Below are 17272 nucleotides of genomic sequence, written 5' to 3'. Positions count from 1 at the left end.
GGTCCCCTAAAGCATACCGCTATATGCAAAAGCTGTTTACGCTACCAAGCACTAAAACGCTCCAAAGGATTTTAAAAAATATACCAATGGAGCCTGGTATAAATAAAAATATAATTGATATGTTAGAGGCAAAAGCATCAAGTATGCCAAAGGATAATAAATATTGCTCGTTAATATTTGACGAGATGGCGTTAAAGAAACGGATAATTTATAACGAAATTGCTGATAAAGTGGATGGCTACGTGGATTATGGAGAGGGCGAGAACATGGGACGAGAAAAGAAAATTGCAGACCATGCGTTAGTGTTTATGATACAGGGTGCTAAACATAAATACAAACAATATATTGCGCACTATTTTGTGGAAGGCACAATATCAACAGCAAAACTGGCAAAAATTATATCGGACATCATCAAAAAATTAAAAGAAATCGGATTTATGGTTCTAACAACAGTTTGTGATCAGGGATCTACAAATATAGGAGCTCTTAACATGTTAAAAAGAAACTGTGGACAAGGCATAGATAGCAACTTTTTCTCTGTAAATAATGACAAAATTTTTATAATCTATGACATCCCTCACTTGTTCAAATCATTACGAAACAATTTCTTTAAAAGTGGAAATATGTCTTTCGATGGAAAAATTGCACAATGGAGGCATTTGGTAGTTGCAGAAGAACACAACAGAAATTTTTTAAATTTTAAAAAACTGAATAGTACCATTGTAAATCCAACATTCAAAACTAAGATGAGGGTGAAGTATGCTGCGCATGCTCTGAGTAATACCGTGGCAGCTATTTTAAAAATGATGGCATGGAAAGAAGTTTCTGATTGCAATGATACAGCATTTGTGATTGAACAGTTAGATAAACTATTTGATTGTACAAATGGTCCATCATCTTTAAATGACGTAAAGAAAGGGATCCGGGAAAATGTTTCCACATTAAGTAATCACATTGAGTCTTGGACCTTTTATACTGATAAGTTAAAAACCATAAAATTTATAACAGCAGAAAACACGATACTAAAAAATGTTAAATGCGTAAAGGGATATCAAATATCTATCAAATCCTTAAACGATATTTGGGAAAAGTTAAAGAATGAAGGGTTTAAATATATGAACCTTAGACAGTTTAACCAAGACTCTCTGGAAAACTTATTTGGAATCATTAGGCAACACAGTGTAACCAATAGAAATCCCACTATCACGCACTTTACTGCAGCGCTTAAAACAAGCATGGTTACTGGGCTGAAAGTGCCTCATAGCAGAAGTGCTAATTGTGAAGCAGACAACAATAAACATATGCTGGAATATAAAGACATTTTAAAAACTAATTTAAAAACAACAGAAATAAAAATTAATGTTCAAGATTCCACAGACACTGAATTTTATCCTGTGTTGTCTATCCCGGACCCTGAAAACTTAGAACAGCCCATTGATAATTTGTGTAGCCTTGAAAACCAACCAGTAGTATATGTAAGCGGGTATTTAGCTGCCAAACTATTACAGAACAGTTCTTGTTTAATTTGTGAAGAGTGTTTGAGCGTGAAAACTCCTGTTGACAATGATTTGTATGCATATATATCTCTTCGCGAATGGTGGCATGATAAAAAAAGTCTCGTTTATCCAACAATTCAATTATGTACCACCGTAAATGAAGCTAAACAATTTTATCATGACCATATTACCGACCAGATATACAGGGTGACTTTTGTATCAGTATCCAAATTTTAATATAATAATCTATGAAGCGAAAGACAAAACACGTATTTTTTATTTTTGTATCGTCCAGTACAAAAATGTCAAAATAAAGCACCCAGAAACAGTCTGAAAAAACACTTACACCGTGGTCACGGCTCACTCGCTTACGCATGCACACACGTACGCGCCTCCCCGCGCCGCATTTCATTCATTGCGATACGATTTATAAGTTGTCGATTTTCCCTTCATACTTTCACGGGCTTAGGACCGTCAAAATGCAAAAGATTTCAAAGTGGTAATTAGTTTTAATTAAACAGACTTACTAATTTATGGTAGAAAAATTAAATACCTACGACAATAATTACGCTATCAAAAAGAAAATAAAATCACCGAGAGCGGTAACACTACTTTTCTTGTGTACCTATTCGGGGGTATTTATCGTTATTTTCATGTGCAATAATTGAGATTGCTTACCAAACCTACCTAACCTAACAACAAACTAACAAATTATGAGTAGTTATTTTAATAATTGCCCAAAGTGCATACCATTTTTCTCCAGACAGACTTGCACGCTTTTGTACATTGTCTTTGAGTTTATTTAAAACTACAGTGTCATTTCGCACTTCGCGTCTCGTGTAGGTACTTACCTACTTGCTCGCGGATCTCGCTTCAGTTTGCCGCTAAAATCGTTCACCGGTTTGGCACTGTTGGGTTTAGTCCTTGGTTACGAAGTCGAGGTATTCCTCTGGGCCCGGTTCAAACTCTCTCCACTTAAAATGTAGCACCGAATCATTTCATAACACTCGCGCTGCGAATACATCGTTACGTTGACAGCACGACGGAACGATCGGCGCGCGCAGCGATACGCGCGTCTCGTAATGGGTTGCGCGGGCGACTGATTGAAGCGCCGCGCGGCCAGGCCGGCCGGTCGAGCGTTGCCACACGTTGCCAGCTCTCCGCTCGACCAGCTCTCCCGCAAAATGTTTACGCGCTAAGCGCGGTAACCACACTACGTGATTAATTGGTTAGGAAAAAAATAGTTGATGTTAAAATTTGACCTACCTATTTTTTATTAAAAATGTCATCTATAAACGATACCTAATGTCAGGAAAAAATTTGGATACTGATACAAAAGTCACCCTGTATATGGAAAATGTTGGAAAATTCATTTTCTTAATGTTGAGTACAAATTGTAATTTTAGTTGGTTTAAATGTCAACAACATAATAAAGAAATTTATGATAAGATGTTTAAAATATTAAGTTACCTTTTTCTAAGAAAAAGTTGTAAAATCATTAATGACAGCTTCATAAAAAGTGAAAACAATTTTGCTGACAAAAGTAAAAAAGCACAGCAACAAAGCATTGAAAAGTAATCTTGAGGCTGAGGTTCGATCAGCTGATAAGAAAATTAAAGATGTTTATAAATAAAAATCCTATTTTTTCTTAGAAAAAGTTGTGAAAATAAAAGTTTACAAAATTATCATTTCTGTACTTTGTTATAATTTTCAATAATTCCTCATGCCTACAACTGCTATGTCATGTTCAATACTTATTGTAATATACCTATTTTATTTCGAAATAAATAATTTACGTTACAAAACTTCGTTTTACTTACACATAGTATAAAATAAAAATAGTAATCATTAAAATATTGAAGGTTCCTATACTAGATATCGATATGCAATTACAACCCTAGCAAAGTATCGATAATCGATAAGTTATTACGAACGTCACTAATACTGTCAGAAAATAAGGCATTATGTTGGTAGCTCCGCCTGTAGTTTGTGCGGTTGGTAAAGATTTGCGGGTCGTTCTCTAAAATGCATATGTGTGCGTGAGCTCAAAAAATATCTATGGAGTGCCGTCTCTTACTCTTTTATGCTCTTTGATATGTATATTTAGATTTTTAGCGCTGGACGCAGGCCGCTACCAATCGATCAACATGGAAAGCATTGGGGGAGGCATATTAGGCCTCCCATAGACGTCCTATGGCTGAAATGGTGATGATTATGTTGCATTTTCACTACAAATTATCACGATTTGGCAACAAAACAATTTTTACTACCCGTTCGCGCTAAGTTTGCTGGTCCGTGGAATGCGCGTCCCCTCCCCCAACCGCGATTAACCGCAATTAGTTAGTGATTAAACGCAATTAATGTGTCTTATTTTACGCAAATACACAATTTTTAACAATAATAATAAATAAAAAATATTTTAACTAAAGTTTGTTAAAGTTATAGACGCTTCTCTTCGAGTGACGTCATATCGCCAGCGGCAAACTTAAGCGAACGGATAGTATAAAGGTAAACAGATATTTACCCTCCCGACGTTTCAACTCGTTTGCACGAGTCATGAACTGACTGTAATTATCACGGACAAAAATATTGAGCAAATGCGGGTGAGTGAAGAAAATTCATCGCGCCGGAGCAGACGACGCCGCATCTCTTCAGTCTGCCCGCGACCATGACTCGTGCAACCGATTTGAAACGTCGGGAGGTAAATATCTGTTTACCTCTTTAAAAGTGTTTTGTTGCCAAATCCCGTGTGTTAATTTATAGAGAATACGATGATTTGTGGTACCAGAAGTTTATTGGACTCGAGGTACCCACGTTCTAAATAAAACCGTCCTTTCTGACTCCCCGCAGTACCAAACCACACTACCATAGTTTCGTGAAAATACCATTATCGTCACTGGTTACAGTGTGGTGCAGTGGTGCAACTAAGGTTAAGAAAATAATGATGTGTACAATTGACTTATTAGTTTGACGTACCGGGTCAGGCGGAGGCTGCGGCACGGGCCACGCGCGCCGCGGGTCCTCGGCCCAGGCGCCCCACTCGCCGCCTGCAACACAGCGGTCTCCACACTCAACCACAACGCAAGGGAACTGCCTTTAGGTGGTAAGTCTGCGTGCATTTACTCTCTCACACAAGCCCAGAAAAGCTTTTGAAGTTGGCGTCTATCTAGTAGGCACCACTTCATTATGTGTCATGTAGGTATTGTAGGTATATTGATAGAAATATGTACTCAAAATGTTTCAGAAGGCTCAGTGTGCGTTGTTACAGTTGTCACACTTAGCCCTCTGAGCGGTGTTCACAACATGCCAGTTCTTGGTGACAGTTCTTTTCCTTAAATATCTATCATGTTTCTGTTGAAAAAATCCCGTGCATTCAAGTTTCGCGTTAATCATGAACATGTTTAATTATAAGTAATTGTAATAGCTGCTATTGAAAGATATCATAACAGGTATGGTACAGTGATTTTAATTTTATAGGTGTGGATATTATTCGGACACACGCACCCGCCTGCGGCTGGCCCCAGGGCCGGCGCCAGGGCGGCTCGAAGGCGGCGTACTGCGCGCCCTCCTGCAGCAGCCCGCCCTTGTGGCTGAAGATGTGCGAGCCGCGCGCCGCCTCTGCGGACACCGACGTGCTCGAGGTGAGTCAAATAACGCCCATTCTCAATAACACAAATTTATTCCAACAGCTAAAAATTATAGATTCACATCACAGGAAGGATTTGGGCTATGTATTTTTATGAAGATATTATTATTTTTCTAGAATCTCATTTATTACACTCGCTTTTCAAAATGAAAGGCTCCCACTTCCTACTCTGTCGAGTATACGGGGGTATCAGAATAATAATGTAGTATGTCAGTCGCGTACCATTGTAGCGGCGCGGCGGCTGCGCCTGCGTCAGGCGGTGCGGCCAGCGCTCGGCCAGCTCGGCGCCCTCGCCCGCCGCGCCCTCCGCGCCCTCCGCGCCGTCGCCCAACACCTAGCAAACAAATCGTCACGGTTGCCATCTTGGTTATTGTAAAAATCCAACAATTCTGAGATCAGAATTGAGATCTCAAGATTGATTTCGCTTTATCGACCGTTTGCCTTTTTTTAGACGACCAGTGGGTTGCGTGTTGGTTTTCTCCTTGTAGTAGTGGTGAAACAGGACCATGGTGCAACATTGCGAGTTGCGATTTGCTTCAGCACTGCTAATCAAAAAGTACCGAGATCGGCCTTCCAAACAAGGGGCTCCGATACGCCAATCCCGCCTGTGGGGGTTCCTTAAAATGTTCCCTGCAAGGCGACTCGGGAAAATGGCCCGAAATCCCGACAGGCCCGCCGTCCAGGTCAACGCGGCCCGGCGGGGTTTTAGCCCGCGCCGGCAAACCTGTACCCCCCAAGTCTGGAGGGATTCCCTTGTTCGCTATCGCTACTCGGGGACGCGTCCGATGGCGGACTGACCCAAGGCGGGTCAAGGATCAACCATTGAAAGATATACACTGGTCATCATAAAAATCGACCCACCCGCGCCAAGCACTTTCAAACGTATGCATCCCCACTTCCCACCAATATTACTCTACTATATTACCATTTAAAAGCCTAGTTCTAAACTTCATTTCATTAAAGGAAAGGTTTTTACCCCCAAAAATGTATCTGTAGAAGAATCCAGAGTCACTTCTTCAAAAAATAGGTAGTTACGCTTGAGCCAACTTTTATGGCTATAAAACTGTTAAGTTGGGATTAATCGCTATCCATCTGTTAAAGAGGACACGTGAGATCATTATTTGGTTTTATAACCATAAAAATTGGTCTAATTGATCCCAGAGCCAGAGGTGAGCCCAAAGTGAGGTCTTTTTTCAAGTTTTTCAAGTCACATTTATTGTATATGTTAATCGTTTATTAGGAAATTAAATGTTTTACTTTAAGGATATTTATTGGGCTTTCAAATAACACCAATATTGTTGGGGCACCATGATTGTGTCAGTAGAAACGAGTTTTCCTGTAAAACGTAGGTGGGCCGATTTTTGTGATGACCAGTGTAGATGGCTCACCTGCATGGGCTTCAGTGGTGCCTGCGGCGGCGGCGGCGGCGGCGGCGCGGTGGTCGGCGGCGCGGTGGGCGCGGGCGGCGCGGGCGCGGGGCAGCCCAGCTCGGGCGCCTCGTCGCTGCCGTCGGCGCACTGCGGCACGCCGTCGCACGCGTTGTACACGGCGATGCACTCGCCGCCGCGCCGGCACTCGAACTGGTAGCGACTGCACCGCCCTGCTTCGGAACCGTACACCGTGCCACGTTGTTGTAATGAATACTCGGGCTTCTCCTAAAATCTCAGGAGCTCTACTTTGATCACCTTGGCGAACAAACTATCTCTCTAAATATCGCGAGGACCGAGTATTTTTTTTTTTCATCAAAAAAATCCGTTCAGTAGTTTTGCGTGAAAGAGTAACAATCATCCAGACATCCATACAAGCTTTCGCATTTATGGTAACATTAGTAGGATTATAATATTAGTGGGATAATTATTCATCTGTTATTACCACGATAGTTATCGTAAATTATCATTGATAAAGTTATCCTTTCGAACCCTGCACACTGCACAGTGCACACGCCCTTACTTGAGGGCGAATTCGCGCCTCTACAATGGAATACTTTAAAGAAGTTGTCAAGATTTCAAAACATAATTATTCGATGCTCACTTAGGTACACATAATTTACTTAATATTAACCCAATGCTTACCCAGTGTCCATTGTGTGCGCTGCACTGTGTACGCCATTGTTTGTTTTTGCTATAAGTGCTTAAGTGAGTACCACTGAACTGAATCGTTAATTATTGCGGAGGTTGGGCAAACTACCTAACTCGTGGTAGGTATCATAAGTTGTTTAAAAAGCTAAAATAAGTGTACGGAACTACGGAGATAGCCCAAAAAGGTAGTGGCGTGGCGTCTCAGTGTTCAAGTACAATGCGCGATGCTGATGCCGTTACGAGGCTGCGCTGCCGCGAGCGGTGAGTCAGCGTCATTAGCGAGACACGGGGCCATCGCGCCCGAGGCCCGAACCTGCGCCCTGGCTGACTCACGACGCGATCGTTAGCACTTCTCTCAGGTAAACTATATTAGGTACTGTCATATAAACTAATTCTTTGAAACCCCCGATAAAAACCTTAAAAAAAATGAAGTTACTAAGTTAAACTGGTTAAACTAAAGTAATGTTAAACCCTGTAATGTAGTGAAATGACCTGTTTCTAGCACACGACGCAGGTCAGATTGCGTAGTAATCATCCAACCATAACTCGTGACTCATCACAGAAACGGTACACGGTACCTACACAGACGCAATCTATTCCTGTCCTGTCACCAAATTATAACAATTTACGAATACACGCTGAAGTTTCGATGAAATTCGCAGACCGATAGTTAAATTAAAACCAGTTTAATATTATTACCGAGGTAGCTACAATGCACAGCACATACTTATGTACCTACATACTTTATTTCCATGTTCCTTTTGCGACAACAGGTTAGTAGCCATCACACTAACAGTGTAGTACCTACTTACCAGCATCTTTCTACTTCCTTGGCCTGTTTTCGAGTATAATCTTATCCTGCCTATTTCGAGTAGCATGTGATGTGATTGAAGATATTGAAGGACCTACCTACCTACGATTATGTTTGATCTACAACGCACGGTCATATGCACAGGGCTTTTTTTATCGGGGAAAAAATGCATTGAATTGCATACCTACCCTGCGGGGACAGGGTTTTGTGGGGCTCACCAAGTCAGAAGGACAAGGCATACCCAGTAAAAAGACCTTGGTGCTCCGTCATTTGCCTTAAGTGGGAAGGAACTGTGAGATTCCGGACAAAGCCACTACCACAGTCCCTCACGGCGATTGCCCGCCTACACGGCGGGCCCTACAGGTCCCCTAGGACGGGGGGCGACGGGAGCAGCTAGGAGCACACAGCTGATCCCGTCCAACGGTGGACGGGGGCGCCCCCACGCCCCCGGCCCGCTGGCCATCACCGAGGAGAGGAAACTGGAGGCGATCATATTGTCGTCTCCTCTGACCACTCCGCCTTCGCCGGAGCGAGGGCACGTTTGGATCATCTTTACGCTCTCGCTCCGCGGGTGTGCACAGGGCCTAATCTAACCTACTGGGAATTTAAGGATCAAGAGGCACATAAGTCCTTTAAAAAATGAGGAAAATAATCCGGATTTGATTTGATTTCGGAAATCGGGACCCGACCCGGGCAGGGGTCCCTGTGCAGTTTCGAATGTCGCTGGAGCGACGAACGCTGGAGCAAATTTTTTTTCCACTGCCTCATACTTTTGAAAGCTCTGTTTGATGTTTCATTGCAACAAACAACGTTTTTAAGAACCGTACTATTAGTACAGATCTTAAAATCAAAGTCACAAGCATTCGAACGTAATTATGAGGAAATGAAAATGTACACGTTTTGCGAAACAGCGTCGTTCGTCGCAACAACGGCATTCGAAACTACGTAGGGAACCCCGTGGCCCGAGTGTCCACTTGTTCAGTGTGAAAGGGCAGCATGTGTATACGTACGAGGAGGGCCGGGCGGCGCAGGCGGCGCGGCGGGCGCGGGCGCGGGCGCCGGCGTCGTCGTCGTGCTGCTGGTGCTCGTCGAGCTCGTCGCGCCTCTGCGGAGGCAAAGCGCCATCAATATCACAGTTTTCTGTTTTCACTATGGGGTGCGGTAAGTGGAACTGCGGCTCACCTCAGGCCGGCCAGCGCGGTCTCGTGGCGCGCCAGGCGCTCCTGGTCCTGCAGCTCGGCCAGGCGCCGGCTGAGCGCCAGCACGCCGCTGCTGAAGTTGCCGTGCGCCGTGAACTTGCAGCGGAAGTCCTCGGGCGGCCCGCAGTTGAACAGGTAGCAGCTGCCCGGGCTCTGGAAGACGCCACTCGAGTTAAGTGGGACTCATTATCCAATACCGAAACTGCGTGCGTGACACAAACAAAGGTAATAATGACGTTTGTTTATCAGTCTGTATGCCTACTCGCATGTATGTTATGCGAAAGACTAGCAATTGTTCCTTGGCCGAACCCGAGGGCCAATTTTGTTGATCTCAACAGTGCAAAGTGATTAGTAGTGCAAATGATGAGTATGATTCCGCGTTTTACAAACGGCGCAGTCCGGTTAAAAGCGCTCTCTGTTTTAAAAAAAATCGAAGGCAAATTGGCGACTCCTTCAATTGTTAACAACGACATATTCTTTACAAAAATAAACATTCTTCCGACTTAGGTGGAGATGCAGAGAAAAAAAATTCATCAAATACTTGAAAAACCAATGCCTAAGTAGTTTAGTAGGTATACCAAATCGATTTAGCCGTTCCGTATGTAGTAAGGTACTTACCTACTAGGTAAGTTGGTTTTGAGAAGGTGCAGCATGCACAGCAGCTACAGATCATACACACAACCATGTTCAGTTGGGGTGTAGGTAATTTAAATGGGTTACATGAGGCTAGGACCTCATAAAATGTAGTACGACGGTCACGTGTCCGATCGATGGCGTCTACTCGCGCCCGCATGAGCTCCGCGCGCTGCCGGCCTGCCTCGTCATAAACAGTCATAGTCACGTTTATAACACTGTAAATCGGCACATTTGCTCCGTATACTTAAATCAATTAAGGTAAACGGCTACTAGTTCGTGATAGTACGTAAGTTCGTAAGTTTTTTTTCTAGCTCAAATAATAAGCAAATGGAATATTATTTATAAAAATTCTTCATTACTACAAAAACTCTATTATTTAAGCTATCTAAAAAACCAAGTACCAACATTGTGGCGCCAAAAATGAGAGAAATACGAAGCTTCAAACTCTCAGAGAGCCAAAAACAGCCGTGTGGCGTGCAAAGGTTGCTCTCACCGTAAGGTTAGCGCTCCAACTTCTTAAGCTTATAAAAAGGCGAAGGAACGTCCATTTAAATAAAACTTGTAATAGTGGTTTCATGTGTTCCTTGACAATTGATTTGGCTTAGAAAAAAGTTATATGAAAACGTAGAATTCCTTTAAAATTGCTATTAATTGACTCACGAAATAGCGTACATATTATTTTTCGGGTGTCCCCTATTTCGTGACACTACCGATTCAAGGATATTATGGATAACATTTTGATGCTTGGTTTTTAAATAATTATTTATGATAATTTAAATGTAAGTTATGAAACAAATAATGCATTTATTTAAGTTTCTCATGACCTAAATTCGGTATATGTTTCGTTCACTAGAATTTATATGACACGAGTTTGAAGTTCACATATATGACCAATTTTAAGATAAATTAGCATAAGTAGTACCAGCATAATTTTGGTTTTATTTCGATTTGTTTTATTTATCTTTGTTTATTTGTATTGTATATGTGATAGATAATAGTTAATTGACACATTTTGATAATAATCCATTAATTTTACTTGGGGAATTTGGAATAATCAGTATCACGAAACAAGGAACCGTATTATTGTTACTTTTTTCCAAGTTCGTGATATATAAATGTATGGTGTTAGGTACTTTTATGACACATACCATCAAATAAATCGACATATTTTTTAGTTTTTAATACTTACCTACCTAAGAAATTAATTACTTACTTTTTATTATGAGTCATTGGCGTATCTGGGATTATTTTCAGGGGGGGGGGCTACCCTCACTTGAAACAGCTCCAGGGGTGGGATTATGGGGAGAAGGGTGGGGGGGGGGGGGTTACAAATCAAAATTTTATGTGTACGAAGGCGGGGGGGGTTAAGTCCCCCCCACATTTCTAATGGTTATATAAGGTGTTATTTTTTGTACTGATCATACTTTACCAACGCATCTAATAAAATCATACAAATACAACCCAAGTGTTTTTAAAAAAAAATTCAGGCTAGTTTTCGAGTAAAACGACAAAGAATGTTTCGAAAAAAATAAAAAATAAATCATCCTTTGAGCGCGGTGAGTATTCGTTTGTACGCACTATCGTAGTAGCCGGCCGAGGGCAACGACCTGCCACGTGCCGCGCCGCGTGAGTCGGCCATATTGATATCGCTCGCTGCCATGCCAGTCGCTCCGCGCCCACAGCCCGCGCCGAGCCGCCGATCGGCATGCGGGAGCGCAACAACATAAATAATCGTCCCAGTCCGTCCAATGCGCCCAAACGTATTGCAGTGTATGTGTGATTTATTACAATGCCGCGCTTGATCAATAACAAAACGCAGGTGAAATTATGTTTCGGGCACACTTAACTGGCCGACGAGAAACATTGACGAGTCGAAAACCTTCATTGCTTGTTTGGAGCCGCGCAGCGCTTCAGGGAGCGCAGCCGTATCCTGACTTGACGAGATTCCGTGCGCTTCGAGGACGAAGTTCTGGATTTCAATTTCAATCACCGGCACAGTGCTGGCGGTACCCAGATGCGAGCCATGCCATGCGAGGAATGCCTTATCAAGGAGTTGTTGCCAAAGGGCCACGACCGCGACCTAGTTCTATCGATGGTTATTGCGGAAGTCTACCTAGGTACATACCTACAGTGTGATTTGGACAGATGAGTGCTTGTTTACGCGAAAGGGACTTTTTCCGTAAAAAAGTTAGTGCGCGAATTGTGAATACAACATCCGACGTGGTGTCTAGTGAACAGCAAGCAAGTGTGCAGCCCGAAAGCATTACCTCAATTCGATCGTGGCTAGATTAGACAGTGCAAGACAGTGTTTACGTGAACATTCAACAAAGGCTTGACGTTCAAAATGTATTGTGATTAGTGTAATAATAACCTAGGAACTTTAAATAACAACATTCAAAATAGGTAAATGTGTGAATAAGTAAAATCAATGAATCTAAAGTGTGATGGCAAATCATAATTTAGGAATTAAAACCAGGAAAATTGATCAGTGAGTTTTATTTACAACATCTATTCATATTCAATATTAGGGTGCATTTCCACTGAAGCGAAGCGAAGTAGTAATAGGTATGTACCTATCAATTTTTTATTACGTCTCTAAATAAATTGCGTAGGCATTACGAAACCGTAGATATTGAATTCCAATTTCTATCCTTTTTTAAATTTCTAGTTTAACGCGGATGATTCGCCTCGGTTCGTTGGAAAAGTCCCCCGCTATTACACTAATGAAAATACACTTATTTACCTACTTATGTAGCTAGATTTAGTTTCTCCCAGCGCGTAGTACCTATTAACATGACGTAACATCGTACATACTCACGAGTGATAATTTTTGGTAACGTAGGTTTAGTGTAATCTAACCTTTATGTGTGTGAACGTTGAATGAATGCGCGCGGCCATTGTTCGTACTCGTATGAATGAAATGAGTAAAGAAAGAGAGAGAGGCAGTGAGTGAAGACAGGATGGTTGTAAAAATAATATCTTTTTTTTGTTAGGAAAAGTAAAAACAAAAACTAGCCTGAATTTTTTTTTAAAAACACTTGGGTTGTATTTGTATGATTTTATTAGATGCGTTGGTAAAGTATGATCAGTACAAAAAATAACACCTTATATAAATATTTTCACATATCGCTAGAAATATTTTATGCGTACGAAGGGGGGGGGGTAAGTTTCCCCCCCCCTCTACATTTCTAATGGTTATATAAATATTTCCACATATTGTTAGAAATAACAAATAAAAATTGTATTATACTAGACTCACATTATTTCTTATGAATATTTCAGGTAAGTAATATCGACAATTTCACATAATTATTTTATTCTAAATTTTTATTATCGTTTTTAAATTTATTAAACACTTAATCATTATTAAAATATCCTAACTGGATGCATAAAACCTTATACCGAAATAGGGGACATGAGTTCACGAACTTAGAAACAGAGCAAAATTTTGTCACGAAACAGGATCCAAACTAGAGGTCCGCAGAACAATTAATATAAAAAAAAGTTCAAACTATATAACTATAAATTATGTATTAACTTACTGTCAAAAGACCAAAGTTTAGCATACAAAAGCTTTCATACTGATATCATGATTGGTTATTTCTAAATAAAATGTTAAAGTCGTAAGAGCCTTAATATACCGAAGTAGGGGGCACTTACCTTAATTTGTGACACTTGAATGAGCACACGGTGGTAGTGTGTTATTCAATAAGTAAATTAGACATCACGCATGGTCTCTGTGTACGTGTATGCACAGTACTATTTGCGCAGCGCACTCAAGTGTTAATGTAACGGCTAGTCTTTGAGTAAACAAACGGTTAGATACAGTATGAAACTGCGTCATAGCCCCTTGTGTCGTCGCCCCAATATAATATGTAGTTTTTTATTTCCTACGTTTCTGAACTGAACCCAATGTAGGTATATCGATCACTTTTCATTTCACCAGTTTGGATACCTTTTCCTCATAAACAAAAACGTCACAGGAGTCCGTCTCGCAGCAGAGGCGCAGGCACTCGTGGCGCGCGCCCACGTCCAGCTCGGACAGGTAGCGCGCACCCATCTCGCGCGACTCCTCCGTGCGGATGATCTTGTCGCGCTGCACGTCGAAGCGCGCGCCGCACGCCGCCGGGTCCAGCTCGCGCGCGCGCGCCACCGCGCCCGCCAGCGCCAGCCACCACAGCGCCGCCCGCACGCGCATGTCGCTTCCAGCCGGGTGCTGCTTGCTGTCTACGCGCGGCCGCTCCGGCGAGCTGCGCGCACCTGACCGGCCCCGTCCGGACGGCTCGAGTCGGCCGCCGATCGATACAAACGCGTCTGCGCCTCGTGCCCCGCCGCTGATGTACTAATCGGTGGATTCGCCGACTAAACTAACGATATAGTTGACCCGGCGAAGTTTGTACCGCCTAAGCTCATCTTATATGAAATAATGTAGGATTTTAATGGTGAAATTTTTTCTTAAATCGGCTCAATAGAATTTTTTTTTTTATGCTAGACAAGGCAGGTATTTGACCGCAATCGCACCTGGTGTTAAGTGAGATGCAGTCTAGGATGATACATATCTGCCCTGTAAGTGCCTATTCACTCTCGCCTTTAATTATGTTTCGCCGTGCACCGCAGCCCGGCTTTTCTGATATGTTAATGTAATTTTCAGCGAGTTTCGAGCGGCCACAATTGACCATCCCCGTGCGGGAAAAGGGTAGCCGGCTGCTGAAGCGGCGCGTATCGTCCGCGTCGTAGAGCGGGGCTCGCGGCGGCGGCGGGCGCGGCAGTGTCGGCGCGACCGCGGCCCGCACCCAGCCCCAGCACTGCGCGCCTCATGTCGCTGTTCTTCAAGTTCAGGAGCGGCGTGAGTACACAACATTACTAATGGCTGCCTGGTGCGCGGCCGAGGCGGGCCCGGGCCCGCGGCAGGCTCGGCCGCCTCCTGCCTTTCTTCTTGACCCCTGCCCCTGACACGCCCTCGAATTATGCTGAAGTTTAAATTGCCTCTACCTGCATTCTATACTTCATTTATTTTTATGTTTTTTTTTTAAAATAAAGTAGCACAATTAAAATAAAAAAACATCCCCAAAAATACCTACTAATCATAATTAATATCAATAGGAATTTGCCATATTTATCTTTGTAACCTGAACAAGAATCGATGAAAATGTATGAAGATGGCTTGTTGATTTGACGTGTTTTTTTATCCATCAAGCCCATGAATCTGTGTGTTAATACAAGTAATATCAGCCTATGAATCGGTGTGTTAATATAATAAGTAATATCTATTCAACAAAAAAAAAAACATTTAAAATTATCGTAATCTTGTGTCTTTTAATAATGGGTTTAAATACATATTATTAAATTTTACTAACATGCGAAAGTGAGGTACATACAGCATTTTATGAGGGTAAAAATTTAGGGAATAACTGGTTAGAGCGAATGAATCCTTTTGTCAAATTATGACGTGTGCTTGTTGAGCGGAAAGTTAAAAATATTGATCTTTTTTCCATGTAAGTCGTCTATCTGAGATATTTAGCTTACACAGAGTGTGGAGCATACATAGCTGGAGTTTTTTTCTTTAGTTCTTTCTAAGCGGACAGAATTAATCTAAAGAATTAGTGCCCACCACCCACGCCTTGGCTGGAGTCCAGTGATGCTTTTGCATAGTACACTACATAATGTTAATTTAATAGTACCACCTGTGGTACCACCAAACGACCAACTCCGTCTGTTTCACTAATACTTATCTGCAAAATGAATTTAAATCAATCAACAATACCCAATCATTTATTGCTCAGTGTGTAAGTACGTTGACTTTCAACAGCAAAAGTTGATGATCAAAGTCAGAATTCATTCATTACTAATGTAGGTAGCGTCAAATTGCGTCTGAAATGTGTGGCGTCGTCAGTGCTAATCTTAGATATCTAATATGTATATTTTACAATCACCTAACTGTTTGAAGTATATACGTTATTATTTTATTTTCTTGTTATGTAAAACTCATGCATGTTTCCTTTCGATAACCCGTTATTTATTGACCTCCACAAAAATAATACTTTTGACAATACTAAACAATAGTCAATGGAGGCATAGTAGGCATAGTACGTATCAAATAATATTCTCCGCCAAAGGACAATGTCCTAATTATTATCTCTGGTAGGTAAGGGACAAAGCTTCGTGCATCACTCGCTTTCATATTTTGTTTCTCAAGAGGTGTAGGTATCTGGCTGGAACTCCTTGCGCAGGTTTCTCTCGTTTTTTTGTTCTTTTCTCATCTAGGATAATGATTTTGTTTGTTATATCCAGGGCTGAGCTAATTTGTACTGTCTCCAATTCATTAGCGGGATTAGCGCTTCAATTCCAGTCTCCTTACCAGTTGCACTCCATTTTCATTCCAGCTGATGTGCAATTCGGTATTGTGGTAAAGTTCATGCTCAAACAAAGACAAAACAACGGATATCTCGGAATTGATTCGCATTAGTTTCGAGTTATAAACTACTCTATGCGGTTGGTTTCTCTCTCTTCTTCTATTGCATGATTTGATAGATATGTACAAGAGTGTGTGTTGTACATCTAGATGTTGTGTGTATTGTGTGTATCTTTATCAAGTTCCATTCACACAGTTTCAGTCAGTTTTGTTGTATACTTCCTCCTCAGCTCAACTGTTAGAGACATGATCGATGCCCATGTCTCGTGACTGACTCATTTGGCAGGTAGAATGTCTGTGGCTTGCTTTGCGGTACATGGAAAGTTGAAATAGCTGTCTCGAATGTAACTGTGTCTCGATTGCAAACTTTAACCTATTTTGTTCATTTGATCAATTCGGGTTACTTGTATAGGTTTGCGATTTGATTGGAATTTCTGAACTGTTTCGATGAAATAATTCTTGAACATGGGTCGATCTTACTAACAAAGTCCTCTTACAGTTGGGATATTTAGTAAAATTCTAGCCGGGCGTTCTGTCCCTGAGTCACATTATGCGATCAAATTGTTTCACCAGTCTGTGGAACTGTTGAAGTTGATTATGTTGCTCTCGTACCTACTTGATGTGTAGGTTGTAGCTTGCGTGTTTAACATTCGAACTCGTGAAATGCAACAAGGTGTTATGTCTTTGATGCACTGCTTGCAGTTCGGGTGATGACTTTAGTAACAGCGGACACAAAATACAGCGGAGATGTCGGAATGGCTATCAGCTGTGCGCGGTCACCGCCCCCCGCCCGCCGCGCTCTCGGCGGAGCCCCGGCGGCCGGCGCAGGCGGGGCGCAGTACAGTGCCAGCAGCGTGCGGCGTCGCTCGCTGGTGTCCGTCGAACGTGCCTCAGTGCTGTGTGACAGTGTGACCGATTCGTGGCGTGCGCTGTATCAGTGTTCTGTGTCGGTGCCCACTCGTCGGCTGCAAGGCGCGGTGTGCGACAGCGGATT

General features: G+C 42.2%; 1 protein-coding gene across 1 annotated transcript; it reads right to left on the bottom strand.

Annotated features, from left to right (window-relative positions):
• Positions 1 to 9009: 9009 nt before the first annotated feature.
• LOC135072762 (low-density lipoprotein receptor-related protein 11) lies at positions 9010 to 14064 on the bottom strand. The gene is made up of 3 exons (XM_063966799.1): positions 13822 to 14064; positions 9214 to 9383; positions 9010 to 9136 (listed from the first exon to the last, which is right to left on the bottom strand). Exons 1-3 carry the CDS (start codon positions 14062 to 14064, stop codon positions 9010 to 9012), a joined length of 540 nt encoding a protein of 179 aa, XP_063822869.1.
• Between the last annotated feature and the right edge of the window lie 3208 nt (positions 14065 to 17272).

This window comes from Ostrinia nubilalis, chromosome 6 (genome assembly GCF_963855985.1).
Source record: "Ostrinia nubilalis chromosome 6, ilOstNubi1.1, whole genome shotgun sequence".
Lineage (NCBI taxonomy): Eukaryota > Metazoa > Arthropoda > Insecta > Lepidoptera > Crambidae > Ostrinia > Ostrinia nubilalis.
Note: the sequence above shows the minus strand (reverse complement) of the source record. Positions and strands in the feature narration are given on the sequence as shown.